The 22,763-nt window shown below is 50.4% G+C and overlaps 4 protein-coding genes across 7 annotated transcripts; all 4 read left to right on the top strand.

Moving 5' to 3' along the window:
* The first annotated feature begins 722 nt into the window (after window positions 1–722).
* On the top strand, window positions 723–6,963 carry LOC100840442. The gene is given in 7 exon segments (XM_024461424.1): window positions 723–1,250; window positions 1,615–1,948; window positions 1,951–1,982; window positions 2,117–2,140; window positions 5,937–6,329; window positions 6,331–6,402; window positions 6,502–6,963. Coding segments are annotated over 7 exon segments (1,560 nt in total). The 5' UTR covers window positions 723–926; the 3' UTR covers window positions 6,883–6,963.
* Window positions 2,624–5,541, top strand: LOC100824093. Of its 3 annotated transcripts, none has more exons than XM_014901019.2 (3): window positions 2,624–3,133; window positions 4,873–4,906; window positions 5,234–5,541. In XM_014901019.2, exons 1-3 carry the CDS (start codon window positions 2,777–2,779, stop codon window positions 5,236–5,238), a joined length of 396 nt encoding a protein of 131 aa, XP_014756505.1. In that variant the 5' UTR covers window positions 2,624–2,776; the 3' UTR covers window positions 5,239–5,541. The 3 variants fall into 3 exon arrangements, with proteins under 3 accessions (XP_014756505.1, XP_010234934.1, XP_010234935.1); XM_010236632.3 differs by having other exon boundaries at window positions 2,636–2,939; window positions 3,036–3,133; window positions 4,873–5,541; XM_010236633.3 differs by lacking the exon at window positions 4,873–4,906 and having other exon boundaries at window positions 2,645–2,939; window positions 3,036–3,133.
* A 2,271-nt stretch (window positions 6,964–9,234) lies between the features above and the next one.
* Window positions 9,235–12,136, top strand: LOC100840136 (cytochrome P450 704C1). Of its 2 annotated transcripts, none has more exons than XM_010236631.3 (6): window positions 9,235–9,652; window positions 10,060–10,275; window positions 10,392–10,685; window positions 10,774–11,100; window positions 11,283–11,486; window positions 11,596–12,136. In XM_010236631.3, exons 1-6 carry the CDS (start codon window positions 9,347–9,349, stop codon window positions 11,785–11,787), a joined length of 1,539 nt encoding a protein of 512 aa, XP_010234933.1. In that variant the 5' UTR covers window positions 9,235–9,346; the 3' UTR covers window positions 11,788–12,136. The 2 variants fall into 2 exon arrangements, with proteins under 2 accessions (XP_010234933.1, XP_003574226.1); XM_003574178.4 differs by having other exon boundaries at window positions 9,240–9,652; window positions 10,765–11,100.
* A 2,884-nt stretch (window positions 12,137–15,020) lies between these two features.
* On the top strand, window positions 15,021–18,038 carry LOC100823482 (subtilisin-like protease SBT1.2). The gene has a single exon (XM_014900029.2). It carries the CDS (start codon window positions 15,293–15,295, stop codon window positions 17,567–17,569), a length of 2,277 nt encoding a protein of 758 aa, XP_014755515.1. The 5' UTR covers window positions 15,021–15,292; the 3' UTR covers window positions 17,570–18,038.
* Window positions 18,039–22,763: the final 4,725 nt, after the last annotated feature.

Below are 22,763 nucleotides of genomic sequence, written 5' to 3'. Positions count from 1 at the left end.
GGCCCAGTGTCTCGAAGGTGCTTATAGGGGTAGGGTGTGCGTGCGTGCGTGCGTTCTTAGGGGTGAGTGTATGTGTGTGTATGTGAGTGCTTGCGTCTGTACTGTGTTTTTAAAAAAATAGTAAATGAACTGAGCGGTGATGTATGTGATTGTGTGATCCACTGAAAAGTAGCGACCCGGATATCCTTAATTATCGTTTCAGGATTCAATGCTTTATTTTAGAATTGGGTCGATCAAAGGTGCACATTACTCGTTTACTCCATACACTTATTATTTCTTTGATTGTCTTTTCACGCAAGAAAACGGAAGTCAAAAGGGAGATATTTTTAAAAAAAGAAGGGCACCCAGCATGAGTCGTTTCTATCTCCTCCGAAGCCCATATAAAATTTCCTCGACGATAAACGTGGGTGGAAATAGCTGCGAGTCTGTCAATCTGTTTACTCGCTAGCCTTGGTCTCCAAGCCATGACTAGTTGCATTTATTGTTTCTAGGTCGAGGAACAAAACATTGAAGTTAAATAATTTGTAAGCAACGACCAATCTAGCCAGTCGTTGCACTACTTGCCGTGCAAGGTTGGAGGTCAAACTAAACATAATTAAGTGATCATGCATGTTTTCAAAAAAAAATGTAAGCAACGACCAATCTAGCCAGTCGTTGCACTACTTGCCGTGCAAGATTGGAGATCAAACTAAACATAAGTGATCATGCATGTTTGTCAGTTTGTGCGCAGTAGCACAAGCTAGGCACTCGGTAGACTGAATAGCGAAGTGTCTCATGGATGATGCGTCGGTTGCCTCCAATACCCCGTCACCCAGAGGCTCCCTATATAAATACCGTTCCCCTCGCTCTGGCTAGAAACAAGCGAACACAGAGAATACTGAAAAATAAATCAACATACGTACATATAGCTCCATACCACAGGAGAAATGGCCGGTGAAGATGAACTGAAGCTGCTGGGCACATGGGCGAGCCCCTGGGCTTCCCGGGTGAAAATTGCACTCCACCTCAAGGGCCTGAGCTACGAGTACGTCGAGCAGGACCTCGACAACAAGAGCGAGCTCCTCCTGAGCTCCAACCCGGTGCACAAGAAGGTGCCCGTGCTCATCCACAACGGCAAGGCTATCTGTGAGTCACTCGTCATCTTGGAGTACATCGACGAGGCCTTTGGCGCAATAGGCCCCTCCTTCCTCCCTGCCGACCCCTACGAACGCACCATAGCTCGGTTTTGGGCAGCCTACATTGACAACAAGGTGCATGCATGTAACATTACGCTTGAAGTGTCCGGGTCCGGGCCACTGTGTGTGTGCATTTTGCATCTCTTTTCACAGTCGACCTCAGCATGATTAGTCCAACCCAGTAGATTTTGCATCGGTTCGACATTTTAGACCGAAGCCCATGGGCAAAACCCCAACATAAACAGGCCCGCATCACTGCCGGCCGGTGGCGTACCTGAGGGTGGACAGGGACCGGAGGTCCAAGGATGTCAGTATGTCACTCTCACTGGCGCAGGATTTGAACAGTTCTACTTGCAGTTAGTAAGCTTTAGATGGCGACCGATCTATACAATTGTTTCAAGCTGATGAATGTACTATGTGTATGTGACTATGTGTGCAGTTAGCTATCCCATGGGCCCAGGCATTCAAGGCTAATACAGAGGAGGAGAAGGCCGAAGGGCTGAAGCAGACGTTGGCAGCGGCTGAGATGCTAGAAGGTGTTCTGAAGGAGTGCTCCAAGGGGAAGCTCTTCTTCGGTGGCGATAACGTTGGGTACATGGACATCGCGCTAGGTGGTCTGATCACGTGGCTGCAGGAAACGGAGGAGCTCTGCGGTGCCAAGTTCTTTGACACCGCCAAGACCCCTCTTTTGTTTGAATGGATGGAGCGCTTTAGTGGGTTGGACGCAGCCAAGGTGTCTCTCCAGGACGGCGGTAGGTTGGTCGAGTTTGCCAAGGGAGGCGGGCTCAGATGACCGCTGCTACGACCGTGCATCCAAAGAACTAAATTGAGCTAGCACGACAACATGACTCTGATTGGCTTGGAGGACAAATATGGATATTTGTTGCAAAATAAAAACTACATAGCGATGTACTATTGTCTTTGATTGTTGTCTTTGTCAGATGCTTGATGTAATAGTAAGGAAGGTGTGGCGGAAGCTTGTGATTTTTGTCGAGGCCCTATTTAAGATTTAAGACACGAAAAAGGAAAAATACAAAAAAAAAAGGAAACATGATTAATTGAAATGGCACGGATTTTGTTCAATCCTACAAAACGAAAACCACAAGATTAAGAAACTCGGTGATGCTTCTCTAGAATATTAGAGTAGGAAAAATAGAAGAGATAAGTTTATTTTTGGTCCCTTGAAAACCTCGATCTTTCATTAAAGTTGACCTTTAACTCTTAACATTCTTTTGTTACATTTGGTTCATCTCATAAAGAAAACTAGAAAGGAGCACAATGGGCCAAGTAAGGGTATTTAACTATTTATATGGACCGAGTGGGAACGTCCTATCTATAAATCGTTCATCATTGTGGGTTGGGTGGGCGAGGGAATATCTCTCTTCTCTGAAGGCAGGAGAATCTGAGGCCCTTTCAATGTCTTTACGTGTTCTTATCCCAACCGTTGCTCACTTCTGATCTCTGCCGTTCGTTGCTCTGGTTCGCCGACTCTGTCTCTAGAAACCCGATCGGTTTTTATTCCCTCAGATCTCGCCGACACCTCTCTCCCGACCTCAATCCTCGACCGGCCGCCTCCCTCCTCTTTCCGGCGCGGCCCTCCCATGGGGTGGCGCGGCAGCCTCCCTCTTCATCCAGTGCCTCCCTCCTGCGCGGCCAGCCGTCTCCCTTCCGGCGCATGCGGCCCCCTTCCCTCTCCCATAAAGCGCGCCCACCTTCTCTCTCCTCTAGCACCGCCGCCGTACAAGCCGGTCGCCGCTGTTGTTGGTGCGTCATTCCCCTCTCCTACTCTACGGTCTTTCCTTGTTAGATCCATGGCGGTTCCTGGATTCGCACATGATTCATTGCCAATTTTCTCATCAGCTTCTGACGTAGCGCAGAAGCAGTATGAGCAGTTTATCATCGCTTCCAGATCTATGGAGGCCAGGTCCGACGAGGGTCGGCAAGACCTGAGGCGTGAGGTACGACCTGCCGTTATCGTTGGCATTTTACCTCCCCATTTAATCTCTACTACTGTAAACACACAATTTACCCATGACTCACCGTCCACTCACCGTGAACCGTCCGATCTAACTACACCGACGTTCAGATTACAACCGCGCAGCAAATGAAGGAAACACCCTGCCACCAAAGAAAAATAACTGCCTTCCTCCCCTTCCTGCCTTCCACCCCTGCGCCTGCGCCACTTCCTCTCCGGCTCTTCCCCTCCTCCTGTCGCGACCACTGTCCCCCCTCAACCCTCGCGATGGCCGTGGGCTCTACCCTCTGCGCCGCATCCACCCTCACCAATCACCTCTACTACGCGTTGGCCATACGTCGTGCCCCCTCCTCGCTCGGCTCTTCCCTCGCTCGAGTCCGTCCGACGCACACTAATCACATACGTAACGGAAAAAAACAACTCCCCTCCACCCCAATCCCAAATCCCTCATGCCCACGCCCATGGGTCGCCACCGGTGCCGACTGCAAGGCGAGCCAGAGGAGCGCGGCAGCGGCATTGTTGACGGCGGCGGGGAACTGGTGCTCGGGGGCGAGGCGGTCCTGCCGTTCGTCCGTCCTCATTCGTCCAATCTTTTGTCAACCCCCACGTCCATTCGTCCTTAGCTTCTTCGCAGTCTGCATCTGGCTCCGCTCCACCGACCGAATGGCGACCACGCCCGGCGAGGAGGGCAAGATCTCCCACCTCATGCTGCCCTACTGAACCAAACCCAACCCAACTATGCTGCCGATGCTGATTCCGGTGGTGGTGCTCCTGCATCGCGTGCCAATTTAATTTAGCTGCAGACAATATATTTGATTTGGGAGTCAAAATTGGATCCTGGGTGAGCAGAGCTGCAAGCCTGCATTTGTGTCTCAAATCTGGGTGTCAGAACCCAAACTAATTGGAGTTGATTGTTGCATTACTTGCATTGGTTTGGTACTCTATGCTTTTTATGCACTCACAGCATGAGTTTTTGTCCAATTGATATAAATTATCTGATGGTTTTGATCTAATTTGTCCTGTATTATGTCTCTATATTAACTTGAATTATCATGAGTTTGAAGATTGTTTGTTCTGATAAGTACAATGACAGCAGATTGCTTCTGCAATAACTGAATTTTACATGGTCCGATCCTTCTTAGTTCGGTTTTGATCATATGTACAGTGACGATAGCTGTTAGATTGCAGTATCTATTTAGTATGGACATACGGCATTACATTACAGACTATGTGTAACCAACTCCAATGTGTAAACTTGACCATGATGTCAGTACTAGAACAAAAGGCTCAAGGAAAACTATTTTTTTGTGGTAGTCCCACTGACCATTATGTAAATCTCAATCATATCAGTACTAGAACAAAAGACTGACGGAAAACTATTTTTGTTCTGTGCTAGACCCATTTGGTACAGAAAATGTATCCATTCTCTATGTAAAATAATGTTTTTGTCCAATTTTTGTGTGATTACTTTAACTATTCTAATCTGATACATCCCACTGTCTTGCACATGACATATTCGTTGATATGCAGTTGTGAGCTAGTCAATTGGTTTTAATCCTAATACTTCTATGTGGTTGTGATTTCCTAACAGCTTTGGTTCATTGTTAGATCATTCGGCAATCTTTTTATGATTCTAACAAAATTGATAAGATCACATGTTGAACTAATGATCCTGCAACAGAGTAAATGAGAATGAGCTATTTTATACTCTCTTCTAAATAGGGCCCAAGAGAACATGCACCGGTAGAGCTGCAGTGTAAGTTCCTTCAAAATCTTCCATCACCTTGGACTGTTGGTGTGTCTTATGAATAAGGAAATGTTTGTCTTATGAATCTCTTTTCTGTGCAAACTGTATAAATCTTTACTCTATCATTGTAAGCAGCTATAGCATAGAGCTTCATGTACATGTTCACTGTTTTGAGGATTTTGGATCACAAAGTCTTAGCAATTAGCACTATTCAGATTACAGCTGTAATAAGATAGAAGGCTCAAATTCTTTTTTTTAAATGTTTTTTACATGGTAATAGTATTTGTTGTCTGAACTTTGTTGCTTCGTATCCATTTCTTATTTGCATGATGTCAGGTTGATATGTCAGCTAACTTGGAAGAGCTTCAGTAGAGAAGGAGCATATTAGCTTTGATGACAAGTCGGCTATAAGAAAGAAAACATCCATGCAGTTACTCTCAACGATTCTAAATTGTTGTTGTTGTTTTAGTTCAACGGAGGGAGTATTTGAGAATCTATGTTTGTGATTTTGATACATAGGGATTTAGTATTATAGCATTGGGGGTTATTTGGGTGTATGATATATGTAATATTTGGTATGAAATGGCAAATGAAAAACAAACTATTATTTTGTATTAAATAAGAAATTGGTTTCAGCTTTTAAATATTGCATAATGTTTCAAATTTAACATGTTGGCCAATCACATGTTAAACACTTCATTCAATGTTTGGCCTATTAAATCTACACTTATTACCTCAGCTTTTGTTGTTCCGTGACATTGCACGGGCTCCTCGCTAGTTTGGGACCAGAGAGCCAGTGCATCTGTGCTGCCCGCGACTGCAGGGGCCAGCTCTTCCACGGTTCCACACTGCAATCTGCAGAGATGAGATCATCTTTTTCTGACAACCACAGAAAATCCGATGTGCATATAGCTCTACGATGACGGAAAGGATCGCATCAGGATTCAAGAAACGTGAGACATCAGGGCACACCGAGTTGAGTAGGAAGACTAACAGATAAAGAAGCTGCCCAAATTCCAAACGATGACGTATGCTCTGACGTCGAAGTGGCCCCCGTAAAAGCACACTTCACTGCACTAGCTTCGCATCGCAAACGACCTTCAGTCTTCATCTCTTCATACGCCGCAACACAACCATCACACAATCTGACACTGATCCCCGACTGAAAATGCCGTCGGAGAAACAGGAAGAGGCGGCCGTGCGCGTGCTGGGCCGGTGGCCGAGCCCGTACGTGATCCGGGTCCTAATAGCACTCAATCTCAAAGGCGTGGAGCACGAGATGGTGGCGGAGCCGAAGGGCAACAAGAGCGAGCTGCTGCTCGCGTCCAACCCCGTGCACAAGAAGATCCCCGTGCTCATCCACAATGGCAGGCCCATCTCCGAGTCCCTCGTCATCCTCCAGTACGTCGACGAGCGCCTGGGCCTCCCAGGCCCCCGCCATCCTCCCCTCCGACCCGCACGCCCGCGCCGCCGAACGGTTCTGGGCCCAGTACGTCGACGACAAGGTAAAACAAAACAAAAAATTAAAAAAGGATCCCCTTATGTTTTTCCTTCTAAGTTTTTCATTTCGACAAGGCCTGCTTAATTAGTCAATGTGCACGTAGTTTCCTACGGCGATCCGTGTCCTGAGGGGAAGGGTGGTCGGAGACAAGGAGGAAGCGGCGGCTGAGGTGTCCGCGGCGCTGTGGCAGCTGGAAGGGGCCTTCGTGGAGTGCGGCGGAGGGAAGGGTTACTTCGGCAGCGACGGCGTCGGGTACCTGGACATCGCGCTGGGGTCGCACGTCGGGTGGATCAGGGCGGTGGAGAGGATCAACGGGGTCAGCCTCCTCGACGCGGCCAAGGTGCCCAGGCTGGCCGCGTGGGCGGACCGGCTCTGCGCGCACCCGGCCGTCGTGGACGTGTTGCCTGACGTGGACAGGTTTATTGAGTTCAGTGTCCAGAATGACGGCGCTCTGGCGAAGCCGGTTGATGAGGCTTCCAAGTGACCAAAGAACTGGTGTGGCGGCACTGTGGGGTGGCCAGTGTTTAGTGGAGTGAGAAAAAAAAATGATGAGCTACTTGTTTGATGTAACGTGCATGTTAGCAGTACTACTTTAATATATGAGTGTATTTCTCGGTCGCCATATTTTTAATCAAAATGTCATAAATCTAAAATTCGATGAAAAAATGGCTAATCTCTAACTAAAAAACAAGCAACTTCTCAATAGAAATACCGTTAATATTTCATTCAAAAATAATTGCTCAAGTTGTTTTATACTAATAGATCTTTGTCGTGTAAAACTACAAAAAACAAAGGAAAAAGAGCAATCATCCCCGGCTTCTACATAGGATTGATGCAAACAATATTAATTTTTTACGGTAAAATCTATGTATGAGGATTTGATGGAAGGACATACGGTCTTTCGGCAGAAATACCTATGGAATTTTAAAATTTCCTCAAAGTGAAGATTTTATGTGGTTCCTTGATCCCAAGGTTATTTTAAAAAAAGAATCTGGCAAACCGAAATTAGGAGGGGAGTCTGAAATGTTGTTTCCGCAATTTGGACGAGACCATACAATATATGTTTATCTTGTGTCTTTTAGCTCGGATTGTGTGTCCCATTATTTTATTGCCTTTAATTTATCAATTTTTATCATAATCATAATCATTACTTATAAGAATGAGCGAAAGGATAAAAATACATTCATTTATGCATCATGGAGACTATTGCTGCTAACAAAACTCATACTTGTTGAAGAAGTCCTGGCTTATTTTCTCAAGACGGTTGGATCCAAATTCTATAAAACTTCACATCTTCTCAGCGGCGCTGGTGCAGCGAGCTCCGGCGGCTCGCACGGCCTCGTGGTTGCCATATCTCTTTGTGGTACAGCTGCAAGGCTTCTCTTCTCGGAGGTGGTGGCCGGCGGCTGAATCCGGTCAGGTTTGGCCATATCTGCTCCAGTTGGAGGTGCTGCAGCGGGTGGAGGTGAAGGTGAGCCAGTTGGTTTCGGGTGGCGGGTGGGGAAACTGCGCCGGGTGAAAGCCATGCCTCTGGTCACTGGCCGGAGCCGGCAGCGGTGACGTCCGAGGGCATCGTCACCTTCTTTGAGGCGCTGTTGTGACGTCGTCCTCTCCAACCATCCCCGAGGGGAGCTCCGGGGGAAACCCCAGGTTCAGAACCTGATGATGGCGGCGCTCGGCGGGGTTCCCCTTGTTGGAGGCATCGTCTTTGGAGCTCACGCCGCCTGGAGGGACCAGTGGATGGAGGCTCGCGGTCACGTTGCGACTTGTGCAGCAACGACAATGGTGGCAAGCGAAGCATGGTCTTGGCGTGGCCTTCAGCGTCGACCGTCTGTGATTTTCTGTGTTTGTCCTTACAACGTTCTTTGCGGAAGTGACGGTGTTAAAGCTGTGGTTTTGCAGAGTTCCCTTCTGTGTTCGCTGGTGGTGAAGTCAGAGTCGTCGGTCGAGGGGCTGTTGCCGATGACGATGTTGCTATGGTGGACGCGCTGGGGGCTTCCTACTAGGTGCCTCGTGAAACCTAGTTAAATGTTCGGCGATCTACAACGCAAGGCTTGCCTTTCTCCCTTTGGAGGTTATTCTCGGAATCGAAACTACCTTGTCCTCGACATGGCGGCCGGCTGTTTGGCATAGCTCGGTATGGGCTCTGTGCGGCCATTGTGGCGTGGGTTTCATTGGTGTTCGTTTGTTATGAAGTCGGAGTCGCCGGCTTGAGAAGTGATGTGTGATGATGATGACACCCCCGGGTAGGACCGACAGTCCCTCTCTATGGTGGTCTGTAGTGTGTACTGGTAGCCAGTCCGATGAAAGTTGTGCATGACGTTTGTGGGCACGTTGTTACGGTTTTTTCATGGTTTTCTGCAAATTAATTGGACAACAGCAACAACAACAGTGCTGCAACCTGCAGTCCGTCACCGGCATGAGAGGAGGGCACGGGTGGACAGCAGGGTCGCACGGAGTCGAGGAAAGCCGGCAGCAGCAACAACAACAGTGCTGCAACCTGCAGTCCGTCACCGGCATCCTGACACGGACTGTCCGTGCCAACGAGGAAAGGAGATGGAAATTCGTGGAGTTCTGACAGGCACGCGGGAGAAAACGCGGAAGAGACCACGGGGGCACGTGGCAAGCGAGCGTGGTGTCCGAAGCGTGCGCTTGATGTGCCGGGCGTACAAAATCATCTCCCATTTTCAAATATATGCACACTGACTATCGGGGGCCGGGACCGAGGGAGTGCCGCGCCAATACTTCCATCAGAATATCGGATCGCGGATCAGCACACGTGAAAGGATATAATAGCCTACTGACTACTGTACTCGTTTACTCACAGAAGACAGCTTTGCACGTTCCGCCGATACTTAAAGCTAGCTGATACGGCCTGGCCACACAGCACATCACTCACCCCGTCACCCACAACGCACATAGGTGATAAGGTACATGCGAGTATAGCCATGGCGACGGAGATACCAGTGTGCATGTCTCCGGCCTTCTTGGCCATCGCCGGCCTCGGCCTCGCGGTGCTGGCGATCTGCTCGTACATGGCCGTCGTCGTCACCGGCCGCAAGCGGTACCCACCCGCCGCCGGCACGGTGTTCCACCAGGTGTACCACCTCCGGCAGCTGCACGACTACTACACGGGCCTGTTCCGCGAGCACAAGACGTTCCGGCTGCTCGCGCCCGGCCGGCGGCTGGTCTACACGTCCGACCCGGCGGTGGTCGAGTATATCCTCAAGACCAACTTCGGCAACTACGGCAAGGTATATGTAAATACTCCATCCAATTCATAGTCGTCATTTTATACTAAATGGGCGACATTTTTTATGAATCGGATGAAGTACTGTAGTAGCGTGTCAGTAAGTAAAGTACTTGGAAGAGTTAATTAGATCCATCAGACTGACAGCGTGGAGATCTTGTTTCTGTTTTCAGTATAGGATTTTCGTTCATCTTTGTTTGGATTAGGTAAAGAATTGGTATAAACTATACGATATTGCTAAATTTGATAGTACAATAATTATGTGACGAGGGAATACTAGATCATCAAAATTTAGTTACTAGTGACAAACAGCCAAATCAGATTCACAGTTTCAAATCCTTATGTTCATCAGTGTCCCATGGTGTATCTGAAGTTCCGAACTTCTGAAGTTCTGAACAAATATGTGCCCAGGGCGAGTTTAACTACGAGAACATGAGTGATCTCTTGGGGGACGGCATCTTCGCGGTGGACGGCCAAAAGTGGAAGGAGCAGCGGAAGATCGCTAGCTACGACTTCTCGACGAGGGCCCTCCGGGACTTCAGCGGCGGCGTCTTCAACAAGAACGCCGCCAAGCTTGCCCACATCGTCTCCGACAACACCGCGGCGAAGAAACCCATGGACTTCCAGGCAACCGCTCGACCTATCAATCTCGGGATCTAAATACGGAGTATAAAAAATTATGGAATTAATGGCCGGGCAGTGTTGTGCTGACGACGCTGTCCGATATTTGTTTCTACGATCAGGGTTTGCTGATGAAAGCGACGATGGACTCCATCTTCACCATCGCCTTCGGCCTGGACCTCAACACTCTGGGCGGCTCGATGTACAGCGAAGGGAGCCGCTTTGCCGCGGCGTTCGACGACGCCAGCGAGTTCAGCCTGCTCCGCTACGTCAACGCGTTCTGGAAGGTGGCGAGGCTCCTCAACGTCCGCGCGGAGGCGATGCTCAGGGAGAGGATCAAGGTCGTCGACGGGTTCGTGTACAAGCACATCCGTGCCAGGGCCGATGAGATTTCGTCCGACGCCACCAACCCACACGTACGACACCGTAATTAATCCAACTTCCTCTGATTGAGTCGAATAAATTCAGATGGATTCTTGGGTTGAAATTTGATAGGACTCGAAGCAAGATTTGCTGTCGAGATTCATGAAGGTGACCAGGAGCGAAACAGGGGAGGTGGACTACAAGTACCTCAGGGACATCATAATGAACATCGTCATAGCCGGCAAGGACACGACGGCGGGAGCGCTGGCCTGGTTCCTCTACATGGTTTGCAAACACCCGGAGGTTCAGGAAAAGATCTGCCAGGAGACCAAGGAGGCCGTTAACGCTGGCCAGGCCGCCTCCATCGACGCGTTCTCGCAGAGCCTGACTGATGAGGCGCTGAATAAAATGCACTACCTGCACGCTGCCCTCACGGAGACACTCCGGCTCTACCCTTCTGTCCCGTTGGTAAGTCCAGAGAATAGAGATACTAATACACTATATACGTGTCACGTCCTAAATTTGTGAATTGTGGTCATGGATAAACATTGCAGCGTCCGTAGCTTGTGCCTGTGGATTTCTAAGACTGTAATTACTGCAGATCTGATTGCTACTGTATGTTCCTTCAATTTTTTTCCTTGGTGTTTCAGGATAACAAGGAGTGTTTCTCAGACGACGTTCTGCCTGACGGCTTCAGCGTGGGCAAGGGGGACATCGTGTTCTACGTGCCCTACGCCATGGGCAGGATGGAGCGCCTGTGGGGCGAGGACGCCGGATCCTTCCGGCCCGAACGGTGGCTCGACGAGCACGGCATGTTTCAGCCGGAGAGCCCTTTCAAGTTCACAGCTTTCCAGGTAAATTAGACCACAAGACACCACCCCAACAGAGAACAGTTTACGGTGAGGTTTTTTTTCTGAACTCTGTGGGTGCCACTGCCTCCTGCTTTCTATGCGCGCGTGGCAGGCTGGTCCGAGGATCTGCCTGGGGAAGGAGTTCGCGTACAGGCAGATGAAGATCTTCGCGGCCGTGCTACTCCGCTTCTTCGTGCTGGCCCTGCGCGACGAGGGCGCCAGCGTCAACTACAGGACCATGATCACGCTCTACATCGATCAGGGCCTCCACCTGACGGCTACCCCCCGCGAGATGATTAACTAGCAGCCGGGTTCACGCAAGCCACAGGCCTCCACTGACCACTACTGTGGCCGGTCCAATAATGCGCGCAGTATCCGCGTCATTACAGTTACTAGCACTGCAGTATATGTGGGCAGCGATGCTCTTGCCATAATGCCATGTCTGAACCGGATTCCTTGCCCGCACCGGAATGGATCGCTCTATTTGGCACGTCCGTCGCGTTGGGCGTTGGCGTTCCCGTTCATTATGTAGTGCATCATGCATGGATTTAATTTGTCTGTATATACCATGTAATCGTGTATAACGAATGGGCACATAGTGTCTGCTATGTAATATGCGGATGGCTGACCTGAATCTCCACCGTTACAAAGCATTTGAAACATGCATGCAACGAAAAAAAAAATCAGGGCATGCAATAAATCTATATTTTGTTACAGCAGAAACCTCACGCAACATGAAAAATCAAAACTTGCAAGACAGGCAAAGAGCACGGGAAACACCAAATAGCATGTTTCAAGCATCCATCCAACTCTTCACAACAGACTCCAAAACGTCTGCATCCATCTCATTCGAACCTTCGCTGCAAACAAAATAGGTGCTTGTAGCATGTCGAAACAACCCACACAGCATGGAAAAATCAAATTTACTAACTTGTCTCCATCAACAATAAAGACACCTTATTTCAACAAATCAGTTTTGCCGGCCAGAAATTAAGATCATTGGAGCCTCTTTGGACCCAAATAGGCTAACCACACACCCATCCACTCTGGGCACCATCTTTCCGTTAGCTCGACAACATGGAGAACTTTGACTTCAAGCTTCATCCTCCATGGGTGTCCATGTTAGTGGAGCTCTCAGACCTCCATGTGGACCAAGGGATGGTCGGAGAACCGGTGCGCTAAGGCTTTGGAGAGAGCTAACTTGAGAGAAATATTACACGCATTTCCGCATCCGTACTGTAGAGGTGCACTAGTTGGGCATCAACGGCAGCAGCGATACAACATATCTCTTGCCATAATATGCTCTGCACTGGACGTCTCGCATGCGCCGGAATGGGTTGCTCTATATTCTTCAGTGCACGGGGTGTTGGGCATTCGCGTTCATTATGCAATGCATGGACTTAATTTGCCCGAGATATACCCTGTAATCGTGTATTGGATGGTCAAGTCGTGTCTACTTAATTAGCAACAGGCGGATGGCTGACTTGAATCTACATGTGGGACACGGAGCTGGGTCCAAATGATCATCTCACATGGAAACGGACGGAGCAGCTGGTCGATACACATATGCTCCAGGCTCCATTTGGGTGCTCTGGTTGGGCCTGTTGACTAACCATGCACTTGCATTTGGTTGACTAATCGGTTGGGCCCGAACTCTAGCTAATTAACCTCTCTCGTGTTCATTTCCTATCTACCCCTCTTGATCCGTCTTCCAAGCTGTCGTCATTGAGGTCGATCGCCAGCCCCACCGCTATCACCTTTCCTCTCGCTGGTGTGGGACTTGAGTCTTTTCCTAGTTTTTATGCGAAAACAAATGGACACAGGTTTAAAAAAGAAATATGACGTCAACATGATATGTCGACGTGGCAAGACAGGGGTAAAACCATAACATAGTGGCAATAAAACCGTTTCAGAGGGGACCAGGGACTATTGCAGTCTGTTTTTCTCCGTTTCATAATTTTTATCTCAAATTTGTCCAAAAATGACGTTTCATAATTCTTGTCTCAAATTTGCCAAAAAATGGATATATCTATTTCTAAAATGCGTCTAGATAAATGTAATATTTTGACAAGAATTATGAAACGGATGGAGAAGAAAAGAAGTTAAGGGTACCGGCCTTTTGACAAAAATATATATTTGCCATTTCTAAATGAATAAAAAAGGTGGTGTTTTTTTAATAAAAAAGTGGACAATTCTAGTAGTCAGTTTGTAAACCAACGCACAGTCCGGTAGGTTTGCATGATTGCATAAACTAAAGCCGACGTGAACATGCAGTATTAATTTCGAAGTCAATCTGCACAGTGCCGTGTCATGCAGGACCGAGGCAGGGCTTAACCGAGCCGTCGCCATCCACGATATGGATTCAGCGGAATAATAAGAAATCAAGACGGAATAACCGAATAAGCTAATTTATGTCGGCCTTGCCTCCTCAACAAGCCCCACTGTACAATTCCAGTAGGAGTATTCGTACTCCACGAGCTTGCACAACACAAGAGAGCTAGCCAGCTAGGGATGTCGTGTGTCTATTCCCGTGCCGTGCGATGAGAGGAAATATCCATACTTAGCGCCGCGTGGGCGGTCTCTGACACGCGTGCATTTCCTACACTAGAAAGACGGGCCAGTATAAAATTTCCCGAGCATCTACGTTGGCGTCGCCGACGGCGGCGGTTACTGGTGCAGGGCACGCGCGTTGCCGCCTTGGATGCTTGTGGCACGGGCTATACAACCACAAACCTTCCCTGGTTCGCACGCATACGTGTGTCCTGCCGATTCCCCGGCAGCCTAGCAGCTAGCAGTACTGGTTACTACTACCGGCCTAAAGTATAAAGTACTACTGCTGCAACAAGTTTAACCGTGGGAGGTCGGGCCAAAGAGCAAAAGATTAACTTGCCCGAGGGCCTGCACGTACTTGCTGTGCTCGTGGGCACCGATGCGATGCATGTCTGCATCCTAGAAGACGGTGGCGTCTCCAGCCAGTGTGTCGTGTGGGGGCGGCATCGTATTTGCTTTTGGGTTTTGGAAGCGAACGGACCTCCTCAGGAGCTCGTGCCGTGCGTGTCGTATCTCTCATGGTCTGCCTTGGCATTCGGGTTTGGTGAAGGAGGGATCGCCGCCTTTTCCGCCGTGCCCACCTAATTCATGGTCTCTGTTTTCCTCTGCCGGCCTGACTCACCGGTGCACACTCACGTCGAAACGGACGCCTGGAAGCCGGAGGAGTGTTTCATGCCTCAGTCGTCAAGGAGCACGGCCCCACAAGTCAACCGACCATTTACGATAGTGCCGACCATTTAGCCGCACCGCTCGCGCTCGGCCGCTGCGTCACCCAGAAACGCCTCCGTCGCTCACCGACCCACCGACTGCGGAGCCACCGGCGTTTCGGCCCCACGGAAAATATCTCTCCCTGCTACACGAGCGTCCCAACAAAAAAGATGGCCACCGGAATCCTATCCCGACCGATCCAGCTACACAACCGGGTCCCCCACGGACAGCAGTCAGCGGCACGGCTTGGCGATACACCGGGGCGCGGACACGGGGAGCACACTACCCACACCAACGATGCAGATGATAGATGAATCGCCATCATTCAGCGCCAGTAAACGTAGCAGCGCTGCCCTCCAGCTCACGTACGGCCACTGCTCCCCCCCATCACTCCTCTTCACTCCACTCCGACACCGGGCAGGCCGCAGCTGCCACCTTACTAAAGCTCGAGCAGAGCGTGGCCTGAGCCTCGGCTCGTCGTTGGCACGCACCACACCTTTCCTCCGGCTAGCTGATACCGGGCGGGACACTAGCTTGCGCACTCGCAATCCATGGAGCCCCAGTGGCTACTCCGTCTCGCCTTCCTGTCCTGCCTGTGCCTGCAGCTGCTCCTCGGCGCGTCCTACTACCTGCAGGAGAGGAAGAACTACATCGTGCACCTGGACCCAAGGGGTGCCAGCCCCGCCGTCGATTCCGTCGAGGAGTGGCACCGGTCGTTCCTGCCACAACAGGCGGCTGCGCTCGACTCGGAGGAAGGAGACGACGGCCCGCGCATCATATACTCCTACACCGATGTGTTCACGGGCTTCGCGGCGCGTCTGACGGACTCGGAGGCCGAGGCGCTGAGGGCCACGCCGGGGTGCCTCAGGCTGTACCCGGAGGTGTTCCTGCCGCTGGCGACCACCCGCTCGCCGGGCTTCCTCGGGCTCCACCTCGGGAACGAGGGCTTCTGGAGCCGCTCCGGGTTCGGCCGCGGGGTGGTCATCGGGATCTTGGACACCGGGATACTTCCCAGCCACCCCTCCTTCGGGGACGACGGGCTCGACCCGCCGCCCAAGACTTGGAATGGCACGTGCGAGTTCAAGGCCATCGCCGGAGGAGGCTGCAACAACAAGATCGTCGGGGCGCGCGCCTTCGGCAGCGCGGCCGTCAACTCGTCGGCGCCGCCGGTCGACGACGCCGGCCACGGCACGCACACTGCGAGCACGGCGGCCGGCAGCTTCGTCGAGAACGCCAACGTCCGGGGTAACGCCGACGGCACGGCCTCCGGGATGGCGCCGCACGCGCACCTGGCGATCTACAAGGTGTGCACGCGCAGCCGCTGCTCCATCATGGACATCATCGCCGGGCTGGATGCCGCCGTGAAGGATGGCGTCGACGTGCTGTCGTTCTCCATCGGCGCTTCGTCGTCCGGCACGCAGTTCAACTACGACCCCGTCGCCATCGCCGCGTTCAAGGCCATGGAGCGGGGGATCGTCGTCAGCTGCGCGGCGGGCAACGCCGGGCCGGAGCCCGGGTCAGTCGGCAACGGTGCGCCGTGGATGCTCACCGTCGCCGCCGGCACGATGGACCGCGCGATACGCACCACCGTAAGGCTCGGCAACGGCGAGGTGTTCGACGGCGAGTCGCTGTACCAGCCGGGGACGAACAACTCCGCCGCGGAGCCGCTCCCGCTCGTCTTCCCCGGCGCCGACGGCTCCGAGACGAGCCGCGACTGCAGCGTGCTGCGCGGCGCCGAGGTGGGCGGCAAGGTGGTGCTCTGCGAGAGCAGGGGGCTCAACGGCCGCGTCGAAGCCGGCCAGACCGTGGCGGCGTACGGCGGCGCGGGCATGATCGTGATGAACAGAGCGGCCGATGGGTACACAACCTTCGCCGACCCGCACGTGCTCCCAGCGTCGCACGTGAGCCACGACGCCGGGACAAAAATTGTCGCCTACTTGAACTCCACGGCCAACCCAATGGCGAGCATCGCGTTCAAGGGCACGGTGATTGGCTCTTCCCCGTCGCCGGCCGTCACCTTCTTCTCGTCCCGAGGTCCGAGCAAGGCCAGCCCGGGAATCCTGAAGCCGGACATCACGGGGCCCGGCATGAACATCCTGGCCGCGTGGGCGCCGAGCGAATCGCACCCAGAGTTCTCCGACGGCGGCGTGAGCCTCTCCTTCTTCGTCGAGTCCGGCACGTCCATGTCGACGCCGCACCTGAGCGGCATCGCCGCCCTCCTCAAAAGCCTCCACCCGAGCTGGTCCCCGGCGGCGATCAAGTCGGCGATCATGACAAGCTCAGACGCCGTGGACCGCACCGGGGTGCCACTCAAGGACGAGCAGTACCGCCACGCCACCTTCTACGCCATGGGCGCCGGCTACGTGAACCCGGCGCTCGCCGTCGACCCGGGCCTCGTCTACGACCTACACGCCGACGACTACCTCCCCTACCTCTGCGGCCTGGGCATCGGCGACGATGGCGCCACAGAGATCGCGCACCGCCCTGTCGCCTGCGGCAGCCTCCGGCCCACCACGGAGGCAGAGCTCAACTACCCGTCGCTCGTCGTCAACCTCCTGGCGCAGCCCATCACGGTGACCCGCACGGTGACCAACGTCGGGAGGCCCAGCTCCGTGTACGCGGCCGTCGTGGACATGCCCGAGGACGTGTCGGTGACGGTTAACCCGCCGATGCTGCGGTTCATGGAGCTCGATGAGAAGCAGAGCTTCACGGTGACGGTACGGTGGGCCGGGCAGCCCAGCGTCGCCGGCGCCGAGGGCAACCTCAGGTGGGTTTCCGACGACCACATCGTCAGGAGCCCCATCGTGATTCCAGCCAAGGTCGCGTAGTAATTTTGGGACGGTGTTATGTCTGTATAGCTAGAAGCCTAGAACCATGTCCAGATGTCCTCGCAAAAAAAGAAGCAGCCTAGAACCGTTAGTACGCCGCGAACGAGCTTGGAGCTCCGAGCAGCTCAGCCACAGTATGCACGCAATCTCGGCGGCAATTTTGTTCTGTAAATAGCCCAAATTAATAAAACTACGTGTCGAGAAACGTTTCTGTTAGTTTGCATGACTAACTGTCAAACATTGGGGACGAGTAATCAACTTCCAGTGTGTTCAGCGGCAACATACACGAGCTGGAGCTTTCTTCAGATGCCTTTCTCGTTGGTACTATGGCAAAGGCAAAGTAATGATACGATGCTAGTGGAAACAGTCATTAGTGGATGGCAGAGCAGGTACATATTTCCAGCTTGTTAATTGTACTACCAACTTAAGCAAGCAACAGAGAAGAGGGAGTACATCTGTTAATCTGTAACTCTGTATGTACAAATTGTTTTTTTGCGAGGAACTCTGTATCACTGTATGTACATGTTCAGATGTTCAGGCACTCAGGTTACTGTTTCAGTATTTCTGAAGCGTGCCAGAACAGCCACATCCTTGTGGCACCAGAGTCAAAAGATCGAAATCTCCAGGATGGTGCTGCTATCATCTTCGATGGAACTGCCTCTGGCCATCAGCTCACCTGTGCATTACTGCATAACTGAATGACCGAAGTAACACTTCCCTGAATATTGTGGGGAAGCAGGATGCATCTGGAAAAAAGAGAGAGAACATCGTACGGATGTAGCTGAAAGCAACGCCTTTAGCTTGGAGAGAGCAAGATCAGAGAGAGAGAGAGATTTTGATTTGGAAAAATCAGCTGCTAGCTTGTACTGTAGTACTGGTGCATCTGTATGCCTCCTATCTTCGGCAAGCATGGAACATGTATGGAAATGATTTAAAGCCGTCGCGGATAGTCACCAGTTATAGCAGCAGGGACCCGGATTCAGCATCTCATCCGGGGTACGCATTGCCACGATCCCAATATCCATTGCCACGATCTAGTATTTCTAGCATCCAGTGTGCAGACAAATTGCTCCAGCTACCCTGTGTGTCCCTGTTCTTGCGGGGCGGATGGAAGGAAAACAAACAAGGCTCAAATGCGTGACCCAGAACCTGGGTTTATAAAACTGAAGTGTTGATGGTTTTTTTGTTGCAGAGTCGGCGAAGGCTGGCGCCGGCATGGTCCCTGCAGGACACTGCAGGTGCGGTCATCTTTGTTGCGTGCGGTGTTTTACGGAACTGCTACGAGGCTTTGGAGGCTGAGCTGACCGCTGTTGAGGAAGGGCCTGCATCCTGCATTAATCGTCCGAAAATTGCGCATTCCACTTATCTTTGATCACGCTTCATACAGAACATCTACTCGAGTGGAGAGCACTTATTATTCGTATAACTAGCATGGTGGCCTGCGCATTTCGCGCGGGCTAGACGGCTAGACTTGATGATCGTTGTTGTATTATTATTATTTTGAACTCGTGCTGATGACTTTTTTACTTTGTATCATTTTTTATTTCCTGCCATACTGGTATACTTTCTCTGATCGGTTTATAAGACCCACACGAGATTTTAGAAGGGACTTTGGTGAAACATTACTTGGTAATACGACGTTATTGCGACACAAAAGAGATATCGTTGTCGTATTGGAAAACTCAATCAACATATAACGTTTATATACCTACATTTTTTTATAATTGCACATCAAAGTTTGGCACAAAATCAATGTATGTCTTATAAATCCGGATGGAGAGAGTATAATTCACTGATATTGGATTTTGTTCGATACGTATCTATTCATAGTATTTTTAATTCTAAAATCGAAAAACATGAGATTTGTATACCTAAGGGCTTCCACGACGTGCCAAAAGCCAAATTTGCCACATAGGTCCAATTTGATGTTGATGCTAAATTTTAGTTTTCCTGCAAATAGATGATGCCAAACTTGCACGTAGATAGGACCCAGAAAAGAATGAATTAATTACTCATTTCCCGTGGCGGCTGATAACGCGTGCAAGTTGCAAGTTGGCAGCTGTGCTGCGATGTTGCAAGCACTCCCAGCAGCGCTGGTGCGGCCGCGCGGTGCTGTGAGCGCGCGTGTGCAAGCTGCAAGGCCGCCAGTGCTGCGATGTTGCAAACACTTGCATGGGCCTCCACACGCCTTCCCCTCCGCTAAAGTGACAATTTGTGTTCATCTGAGGTGGCAACGAGTGTGCATTAGGGGTGGCAATTTATGTTCATCAGATGATGTCAATTCATGTGCATTACGGGTGACAATTTGAGTGCATGAGGGATGGCAATGAGATAGGTTTGTGTGGATCATTTTAAATGAACGTGGTAACTCAATTTGGAGTGGAGGAAATACGGGATGCAATGGTGAGTGTTAGACTTTAACCGATCTAGATGGACGTACTTCGTTATTTGTGTTCATTAAAGGGTGGCAATTTGTTTGTATTACTGGTGGCAATTTGTGTTCACTGAGGTGTGGTAATTTGTGTTTAATACGGGTGGCATTTGTTAGTATTATGGGTGTCAATTTATGTTCATTGGGTGTGGTTGTGTGTACTACGGGCGGCAATTTGTGTTCATTGGGGTGTGGCATTTGTGTGTACAATGGGTGGCAGTTTGTGTTCATTGGGGTGTGGCATTTGTGTGTACAATGGGTGGCAGTTTGTGTGCATTAGGGTGGCAATTTGTGTGTATTAAGAGAGACATGTAGATAAGATTTTTGTGTGGGGTCGTTTTGAATGCATGTGATATCTTGATTGGAGTTGAAGATACGCGGGATGTGGTGCTGCATAATAGATTTTGACTGAAATATATGAGCATGGTTATTGTGTTCATTAGCGAGTTCTAATTATATTCATTAGGGGGGGCAATTTGTGTGCATTAGAGACAACAAGAGAGACATGATTTGTGCAGCGTCATCTTAGATCAAGATGACATGGTTATTTCTGTTCAATAGGGACGGTAATTTGTATTAATTACGGGGTGACAAATTGCGTCAAGTTTTTATGATCTTTTTTGAACTCGTGAAGTCTGATGGTCCATGTCCTATCGTCCTTGTTTTTCCGCTCGGTACTCATACAAAATGTGTTGGACCCACATCTGACAAACCTAACGTGACACAAACTGATGTTGATTTAGTAAGGGCAATTTGCTCTGATGCGGCGGTCATGTGCTGAAGTTATAGACACAACATGGTCTGCTGCTGGGATCGATCAGGTGTGAAAAGAGCCAGCTAAGTTGATACGGATTGGTTGACATCGTCGCGCGGCGTGGGTATAGTGCGACCATCACGCGATATTGAAACTTTATATATTAGAGAGTGGCAACTTTATATGCCATATGGTGGCAACTTTATATATTAGAGGGTGCCAACTTTTAACACGATTTATGAGATCTTGTTGCGAAGATCTCATCGAGAAAAAAATTAACCGTGAAGACGGATCGTAAATCAGACGTAAGGTTTGAGAGATATAACATTTTAAAGTTGGATTTGACAAAATAAAGCATGCATCCATGAGCATGTTCCCGCGTTGTTGTGCTAGCGCAGCATGTGGACGGGTAGCTCCTGCTTCGGTGCTAGCTTGCATGCGGACTACTAAGTTGCCGTACGCGCTAACGAGCTAACGCAGACACGTTTGCGCTCTATTTATGCCCATTAAAGATTGGCAAATTCTAATATTAACTAATCCATTTCTAGAAGAAATTTGGTCAAAAATATTTCAAAAGAAGAGGAAGGGTGTGTTTGGTTCTTGTCCAAAGTTAGCCCTACCAAAATTTTGGCGACCTATATTATTTTGGTCCTTGTTTGGTTGATGGCCAAAAATTTGGTTGCCAAAGGAATCTTGCCAACCTGTTCACACCTTCCTTCACAAATCTTGCCAACGTTTTGGCCAACCATGGACTAACAAATTTTTGACCAAATATTTGGCTAGCCAATTGTAAACAAAAATTGGCATAGCAGCATGGGCGAGAACCAAAGAAGCCCGAAACATCTGCGGCTCGAAAAAAGTCACGGGCCTTTTCTCAGAACTTTTTGATGCATTGGCCTCCTACCGAATGCAATTGGCAAAACTAACCCCCTCAGAAACCGATTGCCAGAACTAGCCCGGCGGAAAGCCCGCTAAGAGGCACGTCGCTCCCTCCAACAGGAAAGGCGGAAGATCTTTCCGCGATCTCTGATGGCGGATGGACCTTAATGCCTTTTGAACTGGCGGAAGGCTAGCTAGGCCCCGCGCGGCGCCGTGGGGCACGAGCAGCGACATGGCTGATGGCTCTCCTTCAACCAGAGGAGATTCCATTTTCTGGCTTACTGTTTGCAGAGATCAGCCATGGAGGATATGCAGGAGGAGGAAGAAACTCAACAGAGGAAGAAAGAAGAAACGCTGCGGCTAGAGGAGCTTCTGAGAGTTACGGAGTGAAATGTTTAATTCCTTTCTTTCCTTACTCCTAGGAGATAGTAACAGCAGGGAGTTATTAAGATACCCATTCATTACTCATCAGAGTTGTATCGGGAGTAAAAAGGGAATTAGATTATGAAAAGAAAGGAGAGAATATACAGTTTGTGGCTGGCTCGGTGTATCCCCCATCTTCGTTGGACGAAATCTGCAACAAATTCACACTTTGCGGATCCTCGTGTGTCTACTTCGCCTGACATAATAGTTCCGCCACCGCAGATGGCGAGAAGATCATTCCGCCATTTGGAATGATTCAAAGCTCTTGCTGCCAATTCAGTTGTCAACAAGTTACACGTGCCTCTTAGCAGGTTTTCCGCCAGGTTAGTTTTGGCATTCAGTCTTCAAGGAGGCCAGGTTTGCCAATTGTGTTCAGTAGGGGGCAATGCAACAAAAAATTCCTTTTCCCACTCCAACGGTCCAATCGCACCCCTCCCTGCTTGCCAACCTTCTTTTTCTTTCTACTCTACCTGACTCCATTCTCGACCGCAGACTCGCCTCTCCGCCCTCGCATTCTCTCCTTCGAGTCCCGGACCTCGCTCGAGTTCCCCAGCCAATCGTGTGGAGAAGGAGAACCCTAGCACTCTCTCATCCGACCTCGCCCAAGTTCCCAATCCAATCGTGATGAAGAAGGTGGAGAAGGAGATTCCCCACCCGATCCTGCAAGCCGCTACGGATGGCGACCTCCGCCTCGTCAAAGGTACCGC

This window comes from Brachypodium distachyon, chromosome 3, assembly GCF_000005505.3.
Source record: "Brachypodium distachyon strain Bd21 chromosome 3, Brachypodium_distachyon_v3.0, whole genome shotgun sequence".
Classification (NCBI taxonomy): domain Eukaryota; kingdom Viridiplantae; phylum Streptophyta; class Magnoliopsida; order Poales; family Poaceae; genus Brachypodium; species Brachypodium distachyon.
Note: the sequence above shows the minus strand (reverse complement) of the source record. Positions and strands in the feature narration are given on the sequence as shown.